Raw genomic sequence first — 24,037 nt, 5'->3', positions numbered from 1 at the left:
GTGCTCAGGGTAGGTGGTTGATTTAAAGATTCCAGTCCCTTCAAGCATGCCTAAAGCAGGGGAATTTCTGCCTGGCAAGTGTCTATTGGTTGAAACACAAAAGAGGATGTTGTATTTTGATCTGATTGGCTGTAGGGGGGCCCCCCAAACCATTTACAGCCTGGCTTCCCTTGTTTGGCTGTCCCAGGGGAGGGGGGCCATCTGGGATGGTTCCTAGCAACTATATCTCTAGTGGGCAGGAAAAGAATGCAGTACGGCTGGTTCCTCCCCCCAGGTGGCTGGACATGTCTCTACCTGTCTGGCCTTAGTTCAGATTATGCTTTAAATTTTAATTCAATAACCCAAAAAACTAGTTTTTAATTCTTTGGTCTTTCAATAGAAGGAGAGAATTCAGGACATATAGGAGATTTTTATTATGAGTCTTACCTAGAAAAGGCGTGGGCTGTTTCTGCCTGCGAGTCATTGCTCAAGAATCCATGGCATTGATTCAACTCAGGTGCATCTTCCCAGAAGGTCAGGATAGAAGAGCCTCAGTGGGCCTGGAGATATGCCTTTACCCAAGCCAGCTGCAATGATTGCCTTTATTTATAAAGGAAAACATTTAATTAGGGCTGGTTTACAGGTTCAGAGGTTCAGTCCATTATCATCATAGCGGGAAACATGGCGGCATGCAGGTAGACACAGTGCTGGAGATAGAGCTGAGCTCCACATCTTGATCCACAGGAACAGGACTCTAAGTGCCACCCAGGGCCTGGCTTGCTCCTCATGGCTCAGACTGATTTCTTACAGAACCCAGAACCACCAGTCCAAGTTCGGCCCCACCCACAATGGGCTGGGTCCTCGGTCATCAATCACTAATCAAGAAAATGCCCTACACCTGGATCTTTTCTTTTTCCAAGACAGGGTTTCTTGGTGTAGTCCTGGATCTCGATCTGTACACAAGGCTGGCCTTGAACTTGGAGAGCTGCCTGCCTCTGCTTCCTGATTGCTGGGATTAAAGGTGTGTGCCACCACTACCCAGCTGTATCTTTCAGAAACATTTTCTCAACTGAGTGTCCCTCTAGCTGTGCCAAGTTGACGTAAAACTAGCCAGCACAACACTAGAAATAGCCATGCAAGTATTTTTCCTCCACAACAAGTTTTTTGGGGGGCTGGAGAGATGGCTCAGGGGTTATGAGCACTGTCTGTTCTTCCTAAAGGTCCTGAGTTCAATTCTCAGCAACTGCATGGTGGCTCACTACCATCTATAGTAAGATCTGGTGCCCTCTTCTAGTGTGCAGGCACACAATGCAGGCAGAATAATGTATAAATAATAAATAAATTAAATCTAAAAAAATTTTATAATCTAGATATGACAGTCTAACTTATCTCTTCAAGTCACATATGGCTCGTGTCATGTGGCCTTTTTTAATATTGACAATAGACAGTTCTGCCATAGCATTAATAACTTGCTGCATTACTGTATTGAGCTCCTTAACCTCTGAGTGTTTATGACAGGCCTGGGACGGGTCATCATTCCCTCTAGATGCATGGAGCAACAGGGGTCCTGAGGGTTTCAAGCTGTGCTGTCCAAAATTGTGATCACTTAGCCATATGCAGCTATTTTAATTAAAATTAGACATAAGTAAAAACTCAGCTCAGTGACCAAACTAGCCATATACCCATCATGCAAAGGCCATGTGTGACTAGGGCCCACATTGCATAGCACAGATAGAGACTGTTATCTGTATGGCTGAAAGTTTATTTTAGGTAGCCTTGAGTTGTTAGGAGGTTGGCCTGTGACCTGTGAGGTGTGACTCTACCGGAGTCTCCAGCCCTTTAAACAGCTCCCTGCTTTCCCCACGTTTTCCTGTATACACGTACATTTCAGCCAAGCCTTGTCTCCTTTGTATTGTTGGGGCCCTAGGAGGTTTGTACATCATCATCCTTGTCATTTTCCTGCACAACCCCATTCCCCCCACAAGCTACTCAACATGCTCCAGGCCTTATGTGCTCTTCTTTTCCATCCACCATGTGAATGCAAGAACACCTGACTTTTTAGGTTAAAACGACTTAAATATCTCTAGAATCAGGTCCCTCTTTCCCTTCAGTCTCCGCCTGATCCAGCCCTTGCAAGGGCGGCATTCAGTTACCACTAATTACACTTTCTGGCTTTTACTGAGAACTCATGGTGTGCCAGGAAGTCGGCCAAGCGTCCAACTGCTCCTCAGAATTCTTTGAAGTGAGGAAGGTGGCTGTCTCCATTTTACAGACACAGTAAGCATTGTGCTGAAGTGGGAAGGACATGTCCCCTGATCTCTGTGCTTCTTGATTTCCCCAGGCAGTGCCACCCCCATCACAACACCGCCAGGGGATATGTCTAGAACACAGTCACTCTGGGCTGTGGGGAAGAGGGAGGTAGGAGCTGCAAGGTCCTGCAGTATAGTCCTTCCAAGCTCAAAACCCACCACTCCCTCTCAAATCCAACAGTGCAGCTTAAAAACAAAAAAAAATTTGTCACCAGTTCCAGAACATTCTACCATGCATGAGTCCCTTAGGTCTGTCTTCAAGCATATTGCTTCTAATGCCTAGGGTATTTGCCCTGAGGCTATCTACGGCAGTGCTCCGGACTTCAAGGTTCTTTTCCTGGGATGACTGGCACTTCAATCTCCACATGCCACCCAAAGATGGCTGGAATGAACTTGTACATCAGAATCATCCCTGTTAAAAGTACACTCCAAGCCAGGTGTGGTGGTTCTCTAGCCCCGTCAAGGCCGGAGGATCTTGACTTTGAAGCCAGCCTCAGCTACAAAGCATTGCCATCCCAGCCTCAACTGCCCGGCGAGACCTGGTCTCAAAATTCAAAAGGAACCCAAACCAACCAACCAAAACACACAAAAACCACTTCAACATTAAAATTTGAAAAAGCAAGAGTGGCCCCAGGATTAATACGGATATTTGTAAAGATGTTCCACTCCCCTCAGATTATTTCAAGGTCAGGTAACTGCTCTACACCCCTTAGACAGCTTGTGTCATCCTTGGTTGGTATTTAATGCTTGCCTCAGTCATTCACAGCCATCTGTCCGAGAGACGTTTCCTAAGGGGGCTTGGGTTCCTGACACTCGGCTAGGTGTCAGGAACACCTAGGTGTTGGTGAAACCGGCACCCTCGATGCTCCCGGAGCTGATATTCTAGAAGGGTGAGTCGGGCAGAGCAACAGACTTCAAGATGTCTACATCTTGAGCCCCTGCAAGCTCCGAGTGCCCTACTTGATGAGTTTTGCTGACAGAAGGGAGTTGAGGATCTTGAGGTGGTGTGTGTGGGGGCGGTTATCCTGGATTACTGTGCTCCTTATGGGAGAAAGAGGGAGGAATGGGCCTGGAGGGGTCTCAGCCTGTCTGGAAGCTGTAGCAAACAGCTGCTCCTACAGCCTCCCTGCAGAGGCAGCCCTGGAGTCCCCTCGCTTTTTAGTGCAAGGACGCTTCTATTTGGATCCGAAAGCTTGACTCTTGGACTATGATACATTTCTGTTGCTTCAGACCATTACATTTGTAGCAGTTGTTGCCCCGGCGAGAGGAAAGGAGTGCAAGGAATACACGTTACTTACGCTGTGGCCAATGGGGGTGTGGCTGGCTCTGCCACAGGACTCTGGGTCCTGGAGTGCAGAAGCCGGCTTCTGCTTTGACTTCCCTTGTCAGCCCTTCAGACTTATGGAGCTGAGCGAGTGGGAACACAGCACAGTTCTGCCGTGGATACACTGCAGAGGCTGGGACAAGCTCGAAAGGAATTGTGGGGTGAGGATAGTGAAAATGAGAGGGAAGCAGCCAGTGAGAAGAAGGTGTTGGAGGCTGGAAGGTTGTGTGGGGTGCGGGGCGAACTTGTGTGATGCGTATAACTCTTGAGAGGGAACCCAGTGGTTGGGAATATGGGTGGAAAGAATCTTTTTCTTTATTTTGTTTTTGGAGACAGGGTTTCTCTGTGTAGCCCTGGCTGGCCTGGAACTCACAGCGATCCACCTGCCTCTGCCTAGTGAGTGCTGGGATTAAAGGCATGCACCACCAGTACTTGGCTCTGGCTGGTAGAAAGAATTAATATATTAATTGATTGTATGTTGTATTATTTTAGATTTTCATTTTTTTTTCTTATTTAATTTTGGAGGACTAGGGGAACCAAAGCAGTTCCCCAGGTTGTGTGTGTGTGTGTCCCAAAACAGTCTCTGTGTGCCTTAGCCACTTCCCAAGTGCCAGGATTACAGGTGTGTGCCATCATGCCCAGTTTATGTTTTTCCCTAGCTCTGGACCACACCTAGATGTTTCTATCATCTTAATTAGAAATTTCATGTGCGTTTGAGTTTCTTTATTCAAAATTTAATCCCGGAACTCAGGAGGAAGAGCCAGGTGGGTCTCCACGAGTCCCAAGCCAGCCTGGTCTACATATGGAATTCCAAGACAGCCAAGAGTAATCCTTGCAGCTGGCTCGGGTAAAGACCTATTTCCAGGCTCGCCAAGGACCGCCAGGTAGCTGGACGGAGTCTGGGGATGAGCTCAGAACCCTGCAGTTCCACCAGGGGTCGCCGGCCTAGGCAAAGCCGCGGTTGTCCGGGTCACGTGTGCGTCCCAAGCGGCCTCCGGCCGGGGAGGGCGCTGTGCCGCCGGCATCGGGGGCGGGCTGGGGGCGGAGCACCGGGCGCCAGCGGCTCAGGCTCCGGCTCGGGCTGGGGCTGGGGCTCCAGCTCGGGCCCTGCACCTGCGAGTCGGCGGCGCTGCTCCTCCGCTGCCCCCATGGCCCCGTCCCGGCGGCAGCTCGGCCTCCGCGCCGCCTACTCCGGCTTCGGTTCGGTGTCCGGCTTCTCCATCTTCTTCGTCTGGACGCTGGTCTACCGCCAGCCGGGCACTGCGGCAATGGGGGGTCTCGCAGGTATCCCGGGGGGATCGCGGGGCGATCGGGGCGCGCGGGGAGGGGGACGCTGTCAGCTGCTGAGCACGGCGGCTGAAGCGGCGCTGCCTCGGGGCGGGAAGGTTGTTTACCTCGAAGAGGGCAGTGGCAGTGCAGGCCCGGGTTGCTGGGCATTGCCAGGGCCTCTGGGACCCGATGCCCAACGAACGCGGCCCGACCTAGGGAGCCTGCCGACAGCTCGGCTCTGTCGTTCGTTCGTACAGCTCCGCCGCTCCGGGGTTGTCGCGTCCTAGCACCCTGTTGATGTACCTTCCACCCAGTGGCCACTACAGCGTCCTCTGCGCGCCCACCCCCCTGGCCACCCTCGGTCCTGCAACACACACGCTGTTCCTGCGGGATTCCCGCCTCTCTTACAATAAGTGGGGGTTCGTGGGGAAACCCATCAACCAGCCCCTCCCAGCCCCAGAGGCCCTCAGCTCAGGTCTGTGTCCTGGAGGCTCTGTTACTGGACAATTCCTTTGCACCCGCGTCCACCTGCTGTGGTTGGAACCAGTGTGAATCTGCCAGTCAGTGAGGTAACAGGAGGGGGTCACAGCGTTGAGCAGTGCCCTGTACCTGTACCTTGGTCGCGCTGTTTAATCTCTCCATGTGAAGGCCAAATATATTATTTGGCAAAATTTAATACTTCATGCTGCGCTGAGCAATCTACTTCCTGATCTTTATTTTTGTCCTCTGAAGGAGGCATTATTGTGCCCATTTTACAGTTAGAAAAAAATCGAGGCTTAGGGTGCAAAAATAATTTGTCTGGGATTACAACAGCCACATGATGGGCTCCCAAAGTGGCTCAGCCTTGAAAGCCTGGCTGACCTGATCTCCATAGAACTCAGAAGGATTCAAATTAAGCATACTAAAGATACTAAAAGTCTTACTAAGAAAATTAACCCGAGCTGGGCTCAGTGGCACACGCCTATAATCCCAGCATTTGGGAGGCAGGGGCAGGTAGATCTCTGTGAGTTGGAGGCCAGCCTGGTCTACAAATCAGGATAGCAGGGCTACACAGAGAAACACTGTCTCAGAAAAAAGAAGACGAAGAAGAAGAAAAAAATTAACTAAATTGTACACATGAAATAATTTGTATGGGGACAGTGTGTGTAAAGATAACACTTTGATATAAAAAGATCTTATTCTATGACTGAAATCTTTGGCCAAAAGATCTACAAATGGAATAACTAAAAAGAATTAATTCATACTGAGTGGCGGTGGCGCACGCCTTTAGTCCCAGCACTTGAGAGGCAGAGGCACGTGGATCTCTGAGTTCAAGGCCAGCCTGGTCTGCAGAGTGAGTTCCAGAATAGCCAAAGCTACACAGAGAACCCCTGTCTGGAAGACTAAAAACAACAACAAAACTAATGCATGTTGCCACTGACTGCACAGAGAGCCATCCTGGAGAGGGAGCCACAGGTGGGCCTCCTGCCTTATCAGCGGGCACGCCAGGCTCCTAAACCTAAGCCATGCCAAGCGAGGCACTGGGCTCACCAAGAACGTTCAGTTTGCGCCCCAGCTGGGAGTTCTCCAGCCTGAATGGTGGCCGTCCTGGACAGCCAGCTCTGCTAGCCAGTTCGTGTATAGCGCCTTTCCCCTCTACTGGCCTCTTCCACACTTCCTATTGGCGCAGCTGCTTCAGGGTTTGGAGGGCACTGCCAGGGCCTGTGGCTGGATGTTGAGGCTTGAGATGAACTCTCGGGTTGCAGGAAGGAGGAAGGGCTTCCCTGGGATCAGCTGACTGTGTTGAGTAAGACATGGGACTGGAGGTTATCAATTCCTACCTGTGTGAGGCACAGTGGTGCCTGCTGGGCTCCAGCTTCCCTTCTTCGGGGGGACAAGGCTGATTCCTCTCCAGGCGGTCAGTGCTGTGTGCTACTCTCCCCAGCCTTGTTGTCTAGCAGTTTATTGCCTGGAGGTGGTGGAGGCACAAGCCTTTAATCCCAGCCCTCTGGAGGCAGAGGCTGGCTGATCTCTGAGTTTGAGGCCAGCCTAGTCTACAGAACAGCCACCAAACAAACAGACAGCAGAGGAAGGGTTCCAGCCCCCACTCCAGGCAGCCCCTCCCTCTGACCCATTCTATGTCTGTTCTTTCCTTGCCGGCCTGGCCTGGCCAGAGGCAGGCTGGCTGTGAAGCTGCCTTTAGGGATGTCGCTTACTTGGCAGCAGTTAGCTGGACCAGGAACGCAAATCTCCCAGCTAGCCTGGACTTTGGCAACCAGAGGTGGTTGTGGAGGAGCCAAAACTGCTTGGTGATAGTGGCTGGTAGGTGAAGAGTTACCAGGCCACAGTCCCACTCTCTCCCCACCCAGCATGGGTTGCAGCAGGGGGTCCGAGGCCAGTCACCCTTCTTCCTCTTCTGGGGTGGAATGTCAGCAGGTTTCTGACTTTTGAGCATTCCGATTCTGACTCAGCATTTTGCAGCCCAGAAATTGCTGAGTCACTGAGGTCCATCTCGGTGGGGTTCTTGCTGTGTTGGTCAGTTGCGGCCGTTGGGTATGCTGGCTTCTGGAGCACTTAGGGTGAGGACTCACGCTTATCCTGGCGGGAATCTGGGAGGAAGTGACTTTGCAAAAAGGCAGTAGTCCAAAAAAAACAAAAAACAAAACAAAAACAAACAAACAACAAAAACCTGTGGGTTCACCAGAGAGGCTGCATCCTCATCGGACCCCCACTCTGGCTCTCCACTGAGAGCCCCAGCTAACACGCTCGCCCTGTGTCCAGAGAGCCATGGAAGGTGGAGCACTTGTTCCCTCACATTCTTCACAGCTGAGCCTTGATCAAGAGGACTCTGGCTGCCCGCCCTGGGTCTCCTTTGTCCTCAGAGCAGAGCTACAGGTCTGGGGTGTGTCCTGAGTGATATACCAAATGCCTGTATTTACTCCATAGTCTCCCTTGGCTGTCTCCTAGCTCCTTATCCAGCCCAGTGGCTGGAAGTGCTTTCCCTAACCAAGCCTGTGAACCCAGAGGGTAGGCAGGTCTAGCCTCAGCGTAGGTAGAGTGGAGCCAAGCTAAGGTTAGCTTGCTCCTGTAGGCAGGTAGGGCTGGGGACTTGTCCATACTGCCCGTGTTATTAGACCAGGCATCCTGGACCCTTGAGTATCCTAGGAAGGGGAACAGGAACACAGGGTAGAATTGCTTCCTACAGGAGTATAGGACGGGACCAGGAAGGGACCTCGGTGACCACTTGTGGATGAAGCATCTCTTCAAGGAGGACCAGGGTGGGAGGAGGCCTCCAGCCTTAGCATGTTTGCCTAGAGGAGGCCGGAGTACAGGGCTGGAGCCGGGTTCAAGGGAAGCCCCTTGAGCCACCCTCTTCCTTCTCTTCCTGCTCAGCACTTCTGGGCTACTGGTGGGCGAGTGAGCATTTGGGGGAACCCCTAGGTCATGCTGGTGGTGTGAGACATCTTTACACTTCCTAGTTCAGCATTTTCTAACCCCGAAATTGCTTAGTCACAGAGGAGCTGCTCTGACTGTCTTTTCCCTCCTAAGCTGGCTTCCAGAATCTTCAAGTGGGACAGGAGCTCAGCGCTCAGTTTCTGCGCCCACTGCATGAGAAGAGGAGAGAGGACAAGTCACGGGAAGGAACTGGATTGTCCCCAAAATGCTCAGTGACAAAAGCCCTTTAAGAAATTGTGCAGCACGCCGGTAATCCCAGCACTCAGGAGGCAGCGGCAGGCAGATCTCTGTGAGTTTGAGGCCAATCTGGTGTACAAAGCAAGTCCAAGATATCCAGGACCACACAGAGAAACCCTTAACTCAAAAACAAAAACAAAAAGGAAAGAAAGGAAGGAAGGAAAGAAAGAAAGAAAAGAAAAGAAACCATGTGCATTTCCTTAGGGTAAAGCAAGCTGTGTCTGCAGTGCCCTGTGTTTAGGGGTGCCCCCAACACCCGAATAAGAGAAACCAGCCAACTCTCTGCAGGTGGAAACTTGAAGGAGACATCCTTGGATGTTGCTGGAAAAAAAACAGCTCAGGAAGGGTGAAGCCGAGATTAGTATTTGGGCTTCCTCTGGCCCCTGAGGCTTCCTACTGAGATCGAGATGGAGGCCTGTTTTCACCCACTCAGAACTCAGAGATAATGGGAACCCATTCCAAGGAGGAAGCCTGAGGGCCAGCTCAGGCTGAACCAAAAGGATGGTGATGGTGGAGGGTGGGTGGGTGTCAGATTAGCAGGTGGGGAAAGCAGGGTAAGATGGGTGGGTTGGTGGGCTCATTCCCACCCAAGAAAAAGCCCCGGATTTCTTGCTTGTCCAGACTGGCAGAACCTCAGGGCTCGTCCTTTTTCATATTTGGCAGCACCAAGGCACTAGGACACAACAGTGCCTTGTCCTAAGCTTCCTGGTTTGTGTTATCCCGGTTTGGTTTTTGCCCTGATTGTGATAATTAAGCTAGTCATCATAGCCCCGTGATAACTAGATTTCTCTGCTTGCCACCCCCACTCCATGCTTCATAACTTAAAAAAAAAAAAAGTTTAAAACATTTCAGGCATGTCAAGAGGAGAAGCAATTTAAAAAACATCTGTACTCCTTTCCCAGCCTAAGAAATATGATGCCTGGAGGCTGTCTAAGGGTCCCTTTGCTTCTCTCTATCCCTGATACAACCTCCTTCACAGCCAGACAGATGTCTGTCCCTCTGAGAGGTCACAGCACTTGTGCTGTATGCAGCTGATGGTTTGAAAGGGCTCTCATCTCCTGCATGCAGCAGTTTGAAAGGCCTGCCTGCAACCCATCCATGGCTGTCCTGAGAGCTTACAGCTGGCAGTCTTTCTGCCCTCATTCTCCCTTTGCCTGGGCCCACAGCCTTCTCTAGGTCCTTGCCAACGGCACTGGTATTTGTTCCATTTTTTTTTTAACTGCTCTAGCAGGCAGCGCCTGGCACTGAGGGGTTGTATTGTATTCTATTGTATTGACTGAGAGCAGCTGGCATCCTAGATGTGCCTGCCAGGCCCAGAGGGCATGCCCAGAAGGGTTTGGGATGCTAGCCTGCCCTTTGCCATACACTGGAAGAATGGTAGGAGGCCTAGACCAAAGCAAGTAGGCCACGTGGGTGCCAAGTGGCCCTGGGGGCCTCATGACAGGGCTTCCTGTTTCTGCAAGACCAGTGCAGAGTTCAGAACAGCCCCTGATGCCAAAGAGCTCAGCTGCAGGAGCCAGAGGGTATGGTCCTGAGGACCAGGCAGAGGAGGACTGTGGGAGTGGGCATTCTTTGCCACCTCTGTGGCACAAGGAAATGGACACTAGGAAATCTATATGTAAAATTCTCAGAGTCAAACAAATCCTGTTTACGTGGATTCTGTGTATGGACATGTGCCCCATTAGATACTGCAAATGAGAACATTTAACATAGTTGGGTGGTTCTTGTTGTTTTGTTTTCCAGACAGGGTCTCTCTGTGTAGCCCTGGCTGTCCTGGAACTTGCTCTGTAGGCCAGGCTGGCCTCCAACTCAGAGATCCACGTGCCTTGGCCTCCCAAGGGCTGGGATTAAAGGTGTGTGCCACGACAACCTAGCTAACACAGTATTTTCAACCTGGATGTGGCGGTGCCTGCCTTTAATCCCAGCCCTTGGGAGGCAGAGGCAGTTTGAGGCCAGCCTGGCTGCAGAGCTAGTTCCAGGACAGCCAAGGCTACACACAAAAAATCCAGTCTCAAAACACCAAAAGAAAACAAAAAACAAAAAAAAAAAAAACAGCCCTTGTTTCTTGCAAAAGAAGTAGAAGAGGAGGAGGAAGAAGAAAGGAAAAGTTGGTGAAAGTACAAATCACAAAGACCGGCGTGGTTTTGTTCTCCACAGATCTCTTTAATGCCTGGCTTTCTGGAGGGCAGCTACATTCTCATGCTTCTATGTTCAAGTGGTAACATAACATCTCACGGATAGCACGTCACTGTCATGAGGGCCAGTCTCACGACAGTGTCATCATCAGGGTAGAGCTGGCCTAGTGGACTTCAAGGGCCCTAGTGTGGGGCCCCCGGGCTAGAGGCCAGGCAGTGGGCCAGGCCCTGCTGACTGAGTCTGTCCCCACAGGTGTCCTGGCTCTGTGGGTGTTGGTGACTCACGTGATGTGCATGCAGGATTACTGGAGGACCTGGCTCAAGGGGCTGCGGGGCTTCTTCTTCGTGGGTGTCCTCTTCTCGGCCGTGTCCGTCTCCGCCTTCTGCACCTTCCTGACGTTGGCCATCACCCAGCACCAGAGTGAGGAGCCTCCAGGGAGAGGAGGAAGGGAGAGGGCCTGGGGGTAGGGAGCCCCGGGGAGTATACTTTCTACAAGGGCTGCATGGATCACTTGACCTCTCCTGCTGGGGTTCTCTACTGTTCCTACCTCCTCAGGGTATATGGATTCCAGGCTGGTCTGAAGTGTTGGGGGCAGCCAACACCCAGAGTTGGGGGGGAGTCCTTTCACCTCTGCCTCGCCCCAGGAGGGCAGCACCCCCTGGTGGTTGTGGTAAGAAATAGCCGAGGCTGTCCCCTGTAGCTTGGGAGTGAGTGGCCTGGTTGCATGACACAAAGCTGAGTGGGTGGGCACAGACCTGCTGGCCAACTCTGACCTCCTTCCATGCCCCCAGCTTTGTGACTGCACCTGCAAGGGTACCCTAAGCCTGCACCACCTGCCAGGGTTTCCCTAGCTTTGATTCAGAAGCAGGAGGCTTGGAGAGTTGTGGAGCGGGAAGGAGGCTGGTCCTGGCCTTGTGGCTGCTGTGGTGCTGTGGGCCAATCTCACAAGTGACCACCTGGCTCCTCCTCTTCCTTGCAGGTCTCAAAGACCCGACCAGCTACTACCTCTCCTGCGTCTGGAGCTTCATCTCCTTCAAGTGGGCCTTCCTACTCAGCCTCTACGCCCACCGCTACCGGGCTGACTTCGCAGACATCAGCATCCTCAGCGATTTCTGACCCCGGGGATGAGGTCACTACGGCCTGGGGGTCCTCAGGACCTGTCACCAAGTGAGCCTGCCCCAGTCCCTGGGGCCTCCAGAACCTTGGCAGAGTATATACAGCAGGGCCAGTTCACTTTCCCAGAAAGCTGTCTGGTCCCCTTTCTGGGGGAGACATAAGGGTACTACCAGTCTGTCCATTAGCCTGACTAGAGGGCAGCTTAGAGCTTTCCAAATGGATCTATTTTCTTAGCACTCTGAGGAATCTTTGTAAGTAGGGTCATTACAATGAGCTCCAGGCATCAGGGGGCAGGATTGTGAGGTCTGGACCTGTGGCTAGTGGCAGAGGCCACGACAGGCTTCCTTGTTGCCCCAGACTTCATTGAAGCTGGGGGTGGAGCACCTGGGAAGGCTGGGTCAGGTAAGGAATCTCTCGTAGAGATCTCCAAATCCCATCCCAGCTCTCCCACCCTATTGTCCTCAAGGGTCAGGTGGCCAAATTCATGAGTCTCTGGGGAATGGACAACTGGCTCTTTGCCCAAGCAGCAGAGCTGAGCAGAATCCAGTGTGTCGTCCTACCTCCCCATGCAAAATCTGTTTCCCAAGAGGGTGCTAGAGCCGGGCAACCATTCCTGTGTATCACACACGCACACGTGACCACGTAGACCAGAGGCTAGACTTGAGGACCACAGGAAACACGCCCTGGAAGGGCTTTGGGATAGGGGGTAACCTGGGGGGCTAGAGGGAACTCTCCATCTATACTCCTGGTCTTCGTACTCCACCTGCCCCCCAATGCACAAGACCTCCCTGACCACAGGGACCTTCTCCCTGCACCAGACCCCTGTTTTGACTTTTCATCGTCTCTCTCCCGAAGAAACTCTTTTGAGTGGACATGGGCCCAAAGCCTTACCTAAGCAGAGAGGGAGGGCAGGGGCTGCCACATCCAGCCTTTTAGGCTGTCATTTTGCACGTCTACTTCCCCACCTGGGTCCTGCCTTACCCGTGTCACTGTCACTTTAGCAGAAATACAGCGGCCATTTTTATCAGCCTCAGGGTGTTTCTTTGGGGGCGAGGGTCTTGGGGGGGCAAGAGTGGGCAAGGTGGGGTTTCCAGCTATCTGATTATCTCCTTAACGTAAGCTTGGGGCTAATGGGTAGTCCATCCCATCTCTGGTCCCTCTTGAGCTAGTGGGAGACCACTATCTCAGGTCTCCTCTGCTCTCCCAGCCTTGTACCAGCCAAGGCTGAAATGCCCACAGCCTCAGCATCCCCTACAGATTCCACCTCCCCCCGTCCCAGGCCAAGGTCGATGGGAAAGGGAATCTTTTCTTCTACCCCAGCCAGGCTGCATGGGGATCCAGGGTACATGGTGACCAGGATAGGCAGACTCAGAACCAGAAGGGCAGGAACTGACACCTCCCTCTGCGTGCGCTGGGCACGACGTGTCCTGGCCTGTTGCCTCACCCGCCCTTTATGGCACAAACTTAAAACATCATGGTGCTTCCGAGCAGGGAAGGGCCAGACACCACGTCTACTTCTGGAGCCGTCTACGGAGAGACGCTCCTACCTGTACAGGAGGCAGTGACTTTACTGGCCTCCTGGACAGTGCTTAAGCCCAGGCGCACCTGCTTCACGACTTTCTTGGCGAACTAAGTCCCTGAATCCCACAGAACCGGTCTGTAGGACTCAGCCACAGTCATCTCCTTTTTCACCTGGGCTGGTAAGCGTGAAAAAGAGTGGTTCCTTCCTGCATGCAGTAGCCACGAACGGGAAAGGGACCAGAGGGTCTGAGCTAGGCCCAAGCCTTTCCTCAGCCCACTGCAGGGTGTCCGGCGCGCACACCACCCCACTGATGATGTCCCACCAACATCCAGGAGGCGTTCTCACAAGGACTTTAAAGCAAATAAAACATATATTGTTCAGAAGTTTTTTTTTTTTTTCATTTTTTTTCTTTTTTACAAAAACATGCATACATACACAAGGTATGTTGGGTTCTGGAGAAGACACACACACTCCCCCCCCCCCCACGCACACACACACCTGCACACACACATACACACAAATACTCTTCCTTGGACCCAGGCCAAGACCTCAGAAGCCTTGAGGGCTTCTGGGGTGGCCTCCCCTTCTCCATGTCTGTCTACTCTCCCACCTTATCCTCCCTCAGTTAAGCTAGTCCTGGGTGGGGCAGCGGTCAGAGCTGAGGGTGGGGGAGCCCCAGAAACAGAAGGCTCAAACTGGGGCCAGTGCCCAGGCATCCCTGGGACTGTGTTGTGCTTTTGAAGGGAGATGAAGGTTTGGCACCATTGGGACAGGAAGCACAGAGAGCATCTGTCTACTGCACCAGGGCACTGAGATAGTTCCTCACAGGGTGGCCTCTGGTGGGACAGTGACCAGATGGGAGGCCTACAGGTGACTGCTCATGCACGGGGAGAGCGCAGCTCAGAGTGGCTCTTAGGGCCTAGTGCTACCACAAAGGCATCTGGGGAAGCAGGTGGGAGGAAACTCTCCTGATCTCAGGAATAGGGGGCCCTTGGCTCCTCCCACTCCTTTAGCCCTCCAGAACCCAGGAAGGGCCACCCAGGCTGAAGCCAAGTTAGAAATAGTGGTTATGGGTGGGCCCACTTCAGCCAGTCCTCCTTTGTGCGGTCCTGAGGGATAGAGGCCACAGCGAGGGGCCTGGACAGCAGAGGGCCGGGTCTGCTCTAGAAGACCCCAGACCCAGCCTGCCTCCTCACAGAGTCCTCCCTGGTGCCCATCCCATACCCGGTGGCCTTCTCAAGTTCCTTGGGGTAGCGGTCAGGGTAGGCTGCATTCTGGACCTGACTACCTGTCCAGAGGATCTCTGCAGACCCCGGAGCAGGGCTGACAACAGAGGTGAGGAGAGCCATATCTGATGGGCAGGTGGTGTGTTCTGAAACCCTAGAGATTCATGGGTTCTTCCTCTTCCACCAGCTGTTCCGGAGGCCTGGGAGGGGAACAAAGGCAGGATGCTAGAAGGCTGTCAGGCTCTGGGCTTGAGTGGAGTTACCCTCACAGCCCCGCTGTACAGGCTTGAGACATGTTAGTTGCGTGAGGGTCTGGGGTCTTCAAGTTGGGAGGATCCAAGGGGATTAGGAGGCCATGGGCCTCAGGCTGGGGCTCTGGCATTACCTGTCTTCAGCCAGGATGCCCACGGAGAGGGATGCCAGTGCCGTCACAGCTTCCACTTCTGCATCAGCCCCTGGCATCCTGGGCAGCCAAGAGTCTGGACAGGAGGCCAAGCGCTGCATGCAGTCCCAGTATTTCCCTAGGACAAGACCCTGGGTCAGTTGTGGGAAGACAAGCTGTTTGAGTTATACTCTGGACCGATACCAAGGCTGAGGACTCTGGCGCAGAGCCCAAGAATAGCATTCAGCTCCCCTTCCTGCCCTCACCTCTCAGTCAAACACCCTCCCTAGTCAACCCTTCCCTACAGCCCTGGGTAACACAGCAGATTCAACATGGTTCTGAGGCCATCTGCATAGATGACCAAACGTCTTTCTCATCCTCTCTGGCTAAAATTCCACTCGAGAGGGTTGGCGAGACGGAAGGGCCAACAGAACACTGGCTGCTCTTCCAGAGGACCTGGGCTTGACTCTCAAGCTTCTACACGGTAGCTCACCACCATCGGAAACTTTGGATTCAGAGATCTGATGCCCCCTTCTGGCCTATATGGGTAGCGCATGTGCATGTTGCTGGATATACATGCAGACAGAATACCCATACAACATAAAAAAATAATTAAGAAAGTAAATAAAACCGGGTTTGTTGGCACACACCTTTAATCCTAGCACTCGGGAGGCTGAGGCAGTTGGATTACTGAGTTTAAGACCAGCCTGGTCTACTTAATGAGTTCCAGGGCAGCCAGGGCTACGAAGAGACCCTGCCTCAAAAAACCAAAAACAAGTAAATAATAAGAGGCCACTCCATAGGTGTATGGATCCCAAAAGCACCAGGAGGGTTCGCTTGTCCCCACATCTGGCTTATGTCAAGATTTGCTCACATATCCTCATGCCTTAGCTTTCTGGGGCACAGGGTTCCCCTCACGTGGCCTCCACAGTGCTTGGTCTACCCCTAGGAGCCAGGCATGGAAATGAATGCTTGTAATTCCAGCTTGCAGAGGTAGGGGGAGCACGCGCTAGAAGACAGCCTGAACTACACAGGAGATGCTGTATCAAACAAAACTAAACACCCGAAGAGCTAAGGCTGTAGGTCAGCAGTTGACTAAGTTCAATTACCGGTACCGAGGAAAGGGGTGGGGTCATAGGAGGTAAGAAAACACGGCAACGAGAAGGGTCAAGCATCCCCACAGCTGCTCTGCACCGCCATCTCTGGTCTGTGGGAACACTCATGGTCCTGTTATTCTGAGACAGTGATGGGTATGGACCAGCTCAGGGCAGAACCTGGCCCATCAGCTGTATCTGTGGCTTGGTCTCTGTTTCCCAAACCATATCTGAATACGGGGAACCTACTTATTGCCATATCCTAGCAGAGATTCTGGACCATCACAGGAAGTGCTCAGCAGATAACCCAGTTGAAGCTCAATCTTTAACATGTTTTCCATCGGTGAGCTCTTCAAAATGGTTCTACTGTGAGACCCAGGCAGGCCCTCCCCACAGCTTTCCAGCCGCTGTGACCAGCACTGAAGAGGTTAAACCAGGCCTCTTTAGCAAACAAGGCCTGAGTGTTGCTGTCAGCCTGGCCCCTGGTCCCTGACCCAAGACTATAGCCAGAGATGGGAGGGCCTGCCCTGCCATAAGGAAGCCACTGTCTGTGCTGGGTCCACCACTCATGGGGGTATGGCCACCATTACCCCTAGGGTAGTTCCTGGGAATCCTATCTTAGACTGTCAGTGTGCCCCTGACCTAGCTGGCACTGGACTCTCTGAGTCCCTTGCCCCTGGGATGGTGGGCCCTTGAGGCTCTCCCAAGTTTGGACCCAGCAAGTGTCCTGGGGAAGAACTTACTTTGCACCCTGATCACAGCTTCTAGAGAGCGGATGGCATTGAGGTTGGGTTTCTGCTTCCAGCCTTCTTCCGAGAGGGGATCCACCTACAGAAACATTCCATCAGGGACCCCAGGGACCTGCACAAACGCGGGCTGCCGGCTCTCTGAGGTCAGAAGACGATGGCCCTAGACCTGACCTGGGAAGGTGCCTACTATGCCATCCTGTTCCAGCCCTACCTCTTCCCATCTCATCTTTGTCCCGGAGCTGCGGGAGCCAGGCTCATTGGCCCTGTAGAAGGATAGCTGCCCGCAGGGGGCTTACCTTGTTGCCCAGAAGAGCTGCCACACAGGCCTCAGAGGCGTCACAGATGGCTTTGAGGTCATGGCCACCCTCTAAGGCTAACACCACTGCGCCTCCGGCCAAGTTCATTAGCTGCTGTGTCATGTACCCAAAACCTAGATGGATGAGGTGAGAGAAAGAAGAGGGGGCTGGAGGAGAGGCAGACCCATTCACTACCTCTGTCACTTCCTTGCTTGCATCTTCCTGTACAGGCATTGTCTTAAAGACGAGAGCCCCATGCAAAGCCCATTCACATGCTTCATTCTAAACTCTTGAGAACTTAAGGGTCTGAGACTCGGACCCCAGCATCACCTCCAGCCCAAGTCTCTCTCACTGGGCCACAACTACCTCTCTGTCCCCAGACCTTGTGGCATAGTGACTGCACTGAGACAGATCTGTTCTGGGAACTCTGATCTAACTTCCTCCCTCTGAGGCAGCGGACAGCCCAGTCTGGAAGCCTGACTTTTACAACTGGGTTTCCATCTGGCAGACCTAAGTCTCCAGGGGTCTGACCTGTGGATATCTGGCCTGGTCCTGAAGAGGAGGCCTGTGCTGGGCTGGGCTGGGCCGACCCAGGGGAGTCCAGGGCCTGAAGTTCTACTCCAGACATGTGGCCCTGGATGGTGGCCACTGCTTCCTGTCCCCCCCTCATTTTGGCAGTGCATTCCTGTCCCCACAAAGCCTGGCTCTTGTTCCCCACATCTCCCCCACATCCAGGGGCCCCCTTACATTTGGCAGAAACATGGTAGCCACCCAGCGGGGCTGGGTGACCCTCCGCAGCATCAAACCCAGCAGACACCAGGACCAGGTCTGGAGCAAACTCCCGGGCAATGGGCATCACCACTATCCTGAAGATGCAAGGAGAGGCATGGTCAACACACGGAGTGGGCCAGCCCACACTAGCTCCCCCTGACAACTTCGCTGAGGGCACCTGCCCCCAGGACACCAAGACACACTGTGTTGTCCTAATGGGACTAGGAGAAGCTCTGCTCTCCTCAGCCGCTGGGGCTGGGCTACGCCAGCCTCAGGATTCAGCCACGCAGAGAATTTAACTAGAGGCAGAATGGGGGCAAAGCTGACAGTGATGAGATGAATGAAGGATGTGCATGAGAGAGGTCACGGTGTGTGACTCGCCCAGCCAGCTAAACGGGGCTTGCTCTGGTCACTAAGCCTCAGGGGCTGAAAACACTCAGCATTATGGCTGGAGTTGAGCACGCTGTGTCTCCGCCTGAGAATGAACCAGCACCACTGGACCCTTTGAGGTCCCGGGTTGCCAAGCTCCACTCTTCATCTTCTTCCCCCACCTGCCCCTAACCCAGCACCGCTGGCTACTTTGACACTTAAGCTCAGAACAGACACCGGAAGTCCCACTCAGGGCCCCTGCAGAACTCAATCTCATGGAGAAAAGGACTTCCAGATAACTCTAGGGCTCTGTTTTCCTAAACAGACCTAGGGGCCTGGAATGAAGGAGACAAGGACAGCTTACAACATCCTGGAGGTCTTTCCACGGCAGTTTCTAAGGTAAACCCATCCCTCCATGAGGACAGCATTTAAGGACACCAAATCTCTCGCCAGGGACCCGTCTCCTCCAGGAAGCCTTCTTTGACTAAATGTTTTGCTCTACCCAAATAGCCTTAGGATGTGCAACTCTCACTTTCTCATTCTTGCTCCCACCCCCCACCCCCACTTTTGGTTTTTCAAGACAGAGTTTCTCTGGGTCACCCCAGCTGTCCTGGAACCCACTTTGTGGCCTCGAACTCACAGAGATCAGCCTGCTTCTGTCTCCCTGGTGTGTGCCACCACATCCGGCTGGGTCTCATTTTTTTTTTAATAATTTAATTTTTATGTGCATTAATGTGAAGGTGTCAGATCCCTTGGAATTGGCATTACAGACAGTTGTGAGCTGCCATGTGGGTGCTGGGAATTGAACCTGGGTCCTCTGGAAGAGCAGACAGTGCTCTTAACCACTGAGCCATCTCTCCAGCCCCATTTCCTTTTCTTTTTTAGCTGGAGCTGGCCTACAGTGTCTGGCAAACAAGCTAGCAACCCAGCTGACAACTGCCACCCCAGGGCTCTGGGAAAGGGAGGAGGGCACTGTCCTGGTGGACCGGCCTCCTTGAGACTCTAGGGGACTTACCTGAAGGCAGCCAGGTACTCGGGGTCCCCCATGGGTGGATCCAGGCCCCCGGCCCAAGCCACATTGATGTTGAAGCCTTCACCACTGCCCGTGCCCACCTGAAAAATAAGATGCAAGGAAGACATGAGGAGAACAGAGGCCCAATCCCCCCCAGCTTCTTCACTTCCAGGATGGAAGCGGGGGCTCGGAAAGGGTGAGCCGTTTGCTCAGGATCACAGAAGAAGGGCTCAGAGAGAGTCCAAGAAAGCCAGCGGGCTGGAAGACGCTGGCCCAGCATGTGGTTACCTCATCCACAGCCCCACTGCCTGGGAAGAAGTTTCCATCGTCATGGCGATGCAGCGAAATGTACAGCACACTGGGGTCCTGGTAGAACGTCTGCTGTGTGCCGTTGCCATGGTGAACATCCTGCATGACACAGCAGGCAGTTGATTAGGGAAAGTCCAGAAGCAGAAAGACGGAGGTTCTGTAGGGCACACTTCAGGGTCAGTGGTGTTCTGAGCCCTGGGACTCTAGACCGCTGATCAGGAAACTACAGTTTCTAGGGTCACAGGACTGAGTACCCCCAAGAAATCTGCTGTCTGGCATGATCCCCAACTCCACATGGAAAGACTCTTCCTATCTTGTGACAATTTTTCACTATGTAGGCTTGGCTAGCCTGAGACTCACTCTGTAGACCAGGCTGGCACTCACGGAGACTTACCTGCCTCTGCCTCCCAAGTACTGAGATTAATTAAAGGCTTGTGCCAGCACACCCAGCAAAGACCATCTTTATAGAGGCGTGCGTGCGCGCATGCCCGCGCACGCGCATGTGTGTGTGTGTGTTTGAGTCCTGTATGAATCGACTCTTCCCACTGTGTCTTGCACAGTCGTGAGGCAGTGTGCGTGGTCAGTGAACAAGCTCAAACGGACCCAGTCCCAGTCCTCTAGGAGGTGCCGGGCTCTGCCCTGGACTCACAAGACCACACATAGGTTCAACTGTGACAAACTCCCCCACTGTTCTCAATGTCTGCTTAGAAATGTCCCTTTCCCATCTGTCCGTGCAGAGGAGACACGGCCTCGTGGTTAGACACATATACTTCAGAGCTAACTGGCCCAGGACTCGTCTTGCTCTCACGTCCCATGAGGTGAGCATCAAATAATAATCCGTGTAGGCGCTTTCCTCGTCTGTGAAATGGGCTGTCGTCAGGAGCAGACAGAGAACTGCCAGTGTCTAGAGGTGGCTGATGGTATACCAATGCCGTCAGACATTACCGTTACGTTACTATGTAGAGGGGAAATGGCTTGCTCTGCCGTAAAGAAGCCAATGGAGCTTAAAGACAGCACATGAACTCCTGTCCCCCAGCAGAAGCTTATGCAGAGGCCTCCCACCTCTTCTGGGCCTCTTGGGAGTTCTAATGTGGGTGCTGCGTCCACCCAAATATTCTTAAGGTAGAGGTGAATGCCAAACCCAGACATGGAGGTGAATCTTGAGGGCAGGGGCAGGGTTCTGCCAGCAGGCCTGGGTCTGATGACCACAGGAACCGGGACCTACCCAGTCAACAATGAGGATCTTGCTGGCCTTGCCTTGCTGCTGGAGCTGTCGGCAGGCGATGGCCACGGAGTTGAAGAAGCAAAAGCCCCTGGAGGAAGGAGAAGAGGGTCCTGCCAGCCCATCCCCCTACTCCTCTGCCTACAGGAGGGCTCCGGAGGCAGCCCCCACCATACCACATCCCTCCCCCATGCCTTACATGGCTGTAGAGTGGTCTGCATGGTGTCCCGGGGGCCGCACCACAGCAAAGCCGTTCTGCAAGGGGGGAGAGCACTGTTCAGTCCAACAGCCATCTCTCAATCCACGTCTGCCTGAGCCTGCTTCTCGCCCCAGTCCCTTCCTTTAAGGAGTAAAAGGCATGAGCGCCAGCACGCCCCTCTGAGGGGTCCGGACCTCTGCCTCTATGCTGCTGCTATGGCTTTTAGCTGCACTTGAACGGAGTACCCCAACCTGGTAGGTGCTGGCTGTCATCACGTTGACAGCTATTGACGATTAGATAAAACTGCATGCCTGGCCCCATGCCAAGTACTTCCTACAGACTGCATTTTCTCCTCCCACAAACATTATCATCGCCCTCAATGCGCAGATGAGGGAGGCAACCGAGGTGAACTAACCACCCAAGTCACGTGGCTGCCAACGGTAGAGCTGGGACTTTAAGATCAGGATGAATGGTGAGCACAGCCGAGCCCTTCTGCTACCGAGGGCACAGTGCCTGCTTTGGGCTCTGAGCTCTCAGACAATGGGGCTGGCTGCTGTAGGCAAATCATCACAAGGCACCTATGCTAGAGCACTGAGCACAACCCCAACTGATTAGGCCGGATCCCAGGCCTAAATGGAACGAGTGGGCCTGTGGTATGGAAACGTGGCCTTGAGGAGCTGGAGAGATAGCTCAGAGGTTAAGAGCACTGGCTGCTCTTCTAGAGGCCCTGAGTTCAATTCCAAGCAACCACATGGTGGCTCACCACCATCTGTAATGGAACCTGTTTCCTCCTCCTGGCTGCACTCATCTACATGACATAAATAAATAAATCTTTAAAAAGAAAAAAGGCTGTGATGCACCTACAGCCACAAAACAGGTCTTAAGTGACCTCAGATGGTCAGGACTGTCAAAGACAACAGCACCCCAGTGCCCAGTGGCTTGATTTCCTAAGTGGCGTGAACCTAGGGGTCAAATCTCACCTTGCTTCCAGCCCTGATTTCCCTTTCAAAACCTTGTAGCCATATCCACAAGGAACAAGGTGTCTAAAGCTTGGCACCTGGAAGGAACCTCCTCTGTCACCCCGGCGCCACCTCTGTAGCTTACCAGCCTTTAATCTAAACTTCCTACCTTCAGCTCCCGGGAAGCTACTTTGAAGGCAAGGTCGGTGACACTGCCTGCTGCCCAGCGGGCTGCATTGGAGGAATGCAACTCGTTCCAGACGGTGTCGGTATCTACCTGTAGGGGCCGGGGTCGGGGACCGGGTCATCCTTTGCTTCCCATAGAAGCCGGGGTTCCAGTGAGGCAACCCACCCCATGGCCAGGACCCCAGGGGCAGGGAGCTGGGCAGACAAAGCTGCCTCCCCAGTGCCCCACCGCCCAAAGGCAAGGCCTCCTGTGCCCCCAGTCCCAGCAGGACTTCTTCCCAGCGTAAGTCCCAGCACCAGCTTGTGTGTGTGTGTGTGGCCAGCACTCAACCTCCCCAGTCAGGGGAGGGGGCATGGCGTTACCTGGGCGGGACTGGGGTATGGGCCGGGAGGGGTTTTAAGCCCCAGCTGCCTCTGCTCAGGCCCTGCGGGATGGTCGGAGCTGGAGGGGCCGTCTGCACCACTGTCTTCCACTCGGGCCCCCTAGCCCAGGCTGGGAGGCCCCCCAAACCCAGTCCCTGGGCCTCAAGGCTAGGGAGGGGCCGGGGGGGCAAGATGGGGAGATGGGAAGGGCGAGGCGGACCGAGAGAGGCGAGCAAGGCAGAAAGAGTCGCAAGAGGCTGGAGAGAGAGAGAGAGGACAGAGAGGGAGAGAAGGGAGGAGAAAACAGAAGCAACAACAGTTGGAAAAACTAGAAAGTGGCAAGAAATGGGGGAGTTGTGAACAGGGCATCGAATGGCTCCCCCAGCAGCCCCCGTGACAGCTCCCTCGTGCCCTCCTGTACTCAGCCTCCATCTCACCCCCACACACCTTGCCTGTACCATAACGGGGACCATTTTGAGGCAAGGAGGGCCATGCCAGAGGCAGCAGGAAGACCCCACCAGCAGCTGAGTGAGAGAGGTGAGCAAAGCTGGAGGGCTGGAAGGCTGTGGCCCAGGTAGGGAAGTCCTAAACCTCTAAGTACACGGGAGGCACCCCACAGCCCCACGCTAGGCAGTCCGAGGCCTGGAGGTCAAGGAGGGTACACCTTGAGTGCCTGAGAGAGGCCCACTCCTGGGCAGGCGGAGCTGCCAACTCGTGGGAATGGCCAAGCCTTGACCACCGGGGTCGTGCAAAGGGGCACAACCCTACGCCTCAATGTGACCCCACCTTGAGCCTCACTCAACACCTACTTAACAGGACAGGGAGACACCTATCGGCATAATGGGAAAGGCCCTGCCCTACCCAGCGTGGCAGAACCACATGTCACAAGTGGCAGGGAGGTGGGAGTGGCCAAGAGAACCCAACAGAAGGCTGAAAGCCCTTGGCAGGGCCCGCTTGAGAGCTCTGGGCATACTTACCCCAACCCCGCCACAGGGTAGCATCACAAACGTCCGCTGCGCTAGAAGTCCTGTGGGGAGAGGCCAGGTCATGTGAGGGAGGAACACGGGAGTCGTAAGAGGAGTTAAGTACAAAGGCAGAGGCAATAAAGGGAGATCTGGGCAGCCTTGGGGTGATTCAGGGCCAGACATCATCTGTCTCCCTCCCATACCTGTCAGCTTCCCGTTATCCAGTTTGAGTCGGCTGAGTGGGTTGGTGCCATAGAGAAGCACATGCCTTTCACAGTGGACTGATTGCAGCTCCTCTAGGGAAGCCTTTCGGCCTCGGAGACACTGAGGAAGGGCACACAGAGCTCCTAAACCTTCCTCCCCCCCCCGACCCCTCTGCCACCACCAGACTGCCCACTCTGTCATCTCTTATTGACCCTAAGGCCTCTCAGCCCTTCCCTTGCACAGCCCCACCTCCTCACCTCACACTGGCTGCGGAGACCCCGCTCCTGCAGGCGGGACCAGATGCTCTGGATGCGGCCTGCATGCTCAGGGTGCTTGCTGTTGTCTCCACAGGAACACTGGTGCTTCAGCATCACAGAGTCATAGACCAGCCCTGCAAGAAGCAG

General features: G+C 53.8%; 2 protein-coding genes across 3 annotated transcripts in view; one reads left to right on the top strand and one right to left on the bottom strand.

Moving 5' to 3' along the window:
* Nucleotides 1-4,653: 4,653 nt before the first annotated feature.
* Slc48a1 (solute carrier family 48 member 1) lies at nt 4,654-12,832 on the top strand. The gene is made up of 3 exons (XM_055626849.1): nt 4,654-4,896; nt 10,942-11,109; nt 11,669-12,832. The coding sequence occupies exons 1-3, from the start codon at nt 4,761-4,763 to the stop codon at nt 11,803-11,805; spliced, it is 441 nt and encodes a 146-aa protein (XP_055482824.1). The 5' UTR covers nt 4,654-4,760; the 3' UTR covers nt 11,806-12,832.
* Nucleotides 12,833-13,601: 769 nt separating this feature from the next.
* Hdac7 (histone deacetylase 7) overlaps nt 13,602-24,037 on the bottom strand; it is a 36,376-nt gene continuing 25,940 nt past the window's right edge. For both annotated transcript variants that reach the window (XM_055626847.1, XM_055626848.1), the window contains 13 exons: nt 23,891-24,024; nt 23,633-23,753; nt 23,442-23,491; nt 22,085-22,192; nt 20,957-21,012; nt 20,761-20,848; nt 19,515-19,634; nt 19,230-19,327; nt 17,822-17,940; nt 17,075-17,208; nt 16,773-16,857; nt 14,939-15,074; nt 13,602-14,753 (listed from right to left, as the gene is read on the bottom strand). In XM_055626847.1, the coding sequence (XP_055482822.1) occupies nt 14,708-14,753; nt 14,939-15,074; nt 16,773-16,857; nt 17,075-17,208; nt 17,822-17,940; nt 19,230-19,327; nt 19,515-19,634; nt 20,761-20,848; nt 20,957-21,012; nt 22,085-22,192; nt 23,442-23,491; nt 23,633-23,753; nt 23,891-24,024 (1,295 nt within the window). In that variant the 3' untranslated portion in view covers nt 13,602-14,707. The remainder of the gene's footprint in view (nt 14,754-14,938; nt 15,075-16,772; nt 16,858-17,074; nt 17,209-17,821; nt 17,941-19,229; nt 19,328-19,514; nt 19,635-20,760; nt 20,849-20,956; nt 21,013-22,084; nt 22,193-23,441; nt 23,492-23,632; nt 23,754-23,890; nt 24,025-24,037) is intronic.

This window comes from Psammomys obesus, unplaced genomic scaffold (genome assembly GCF_907164565.1).
Source record: "Psammomys obesus unplaced genomic scaffold, mPsaObe1.curated_primary_1811, whole genome shotgun sequence".
Classification (NCBI taxonomy): domain Eukaryota; kingdom Metazoa; phylum Chordata; class Mammalia; order Rodentia; family Muridae; genus Psammomys; species Psammomys obesus.
Note: the sequence above shows the minus strand (reverse complement) of the source record. Positions and strands in the feature narration are given on the sequence as shown.

What these genes read in the sequence shown, in the direction of transcription:
- Slc48a1 (XM_055626849.1), top strand. Translation starts at nt 4,761, where the DNA reads ATGGCCCCGTCCCGGCGGCAGCTCGGCCTCCGCGCCGCCTACTCCGGC. An exon ending in GGCAATGGGGGGTCTCGCAG is followed by an intron (nt 4,897 to 10,941) that starts GTATCCCGGGGG and finishes CTGTCCCCACAG; the next exon opens with GTGTCCTGGCTCTGTGGGTG. An exon ending in GGCCATCACCCAGCACCAGA is followed by an intron (nt 11,110 to 11,668) that starts GTGAGGAGCCTC and finishes TCTTCCTTGCAG; the next exon opens with GTCTCAAAGACCCGACCAGC.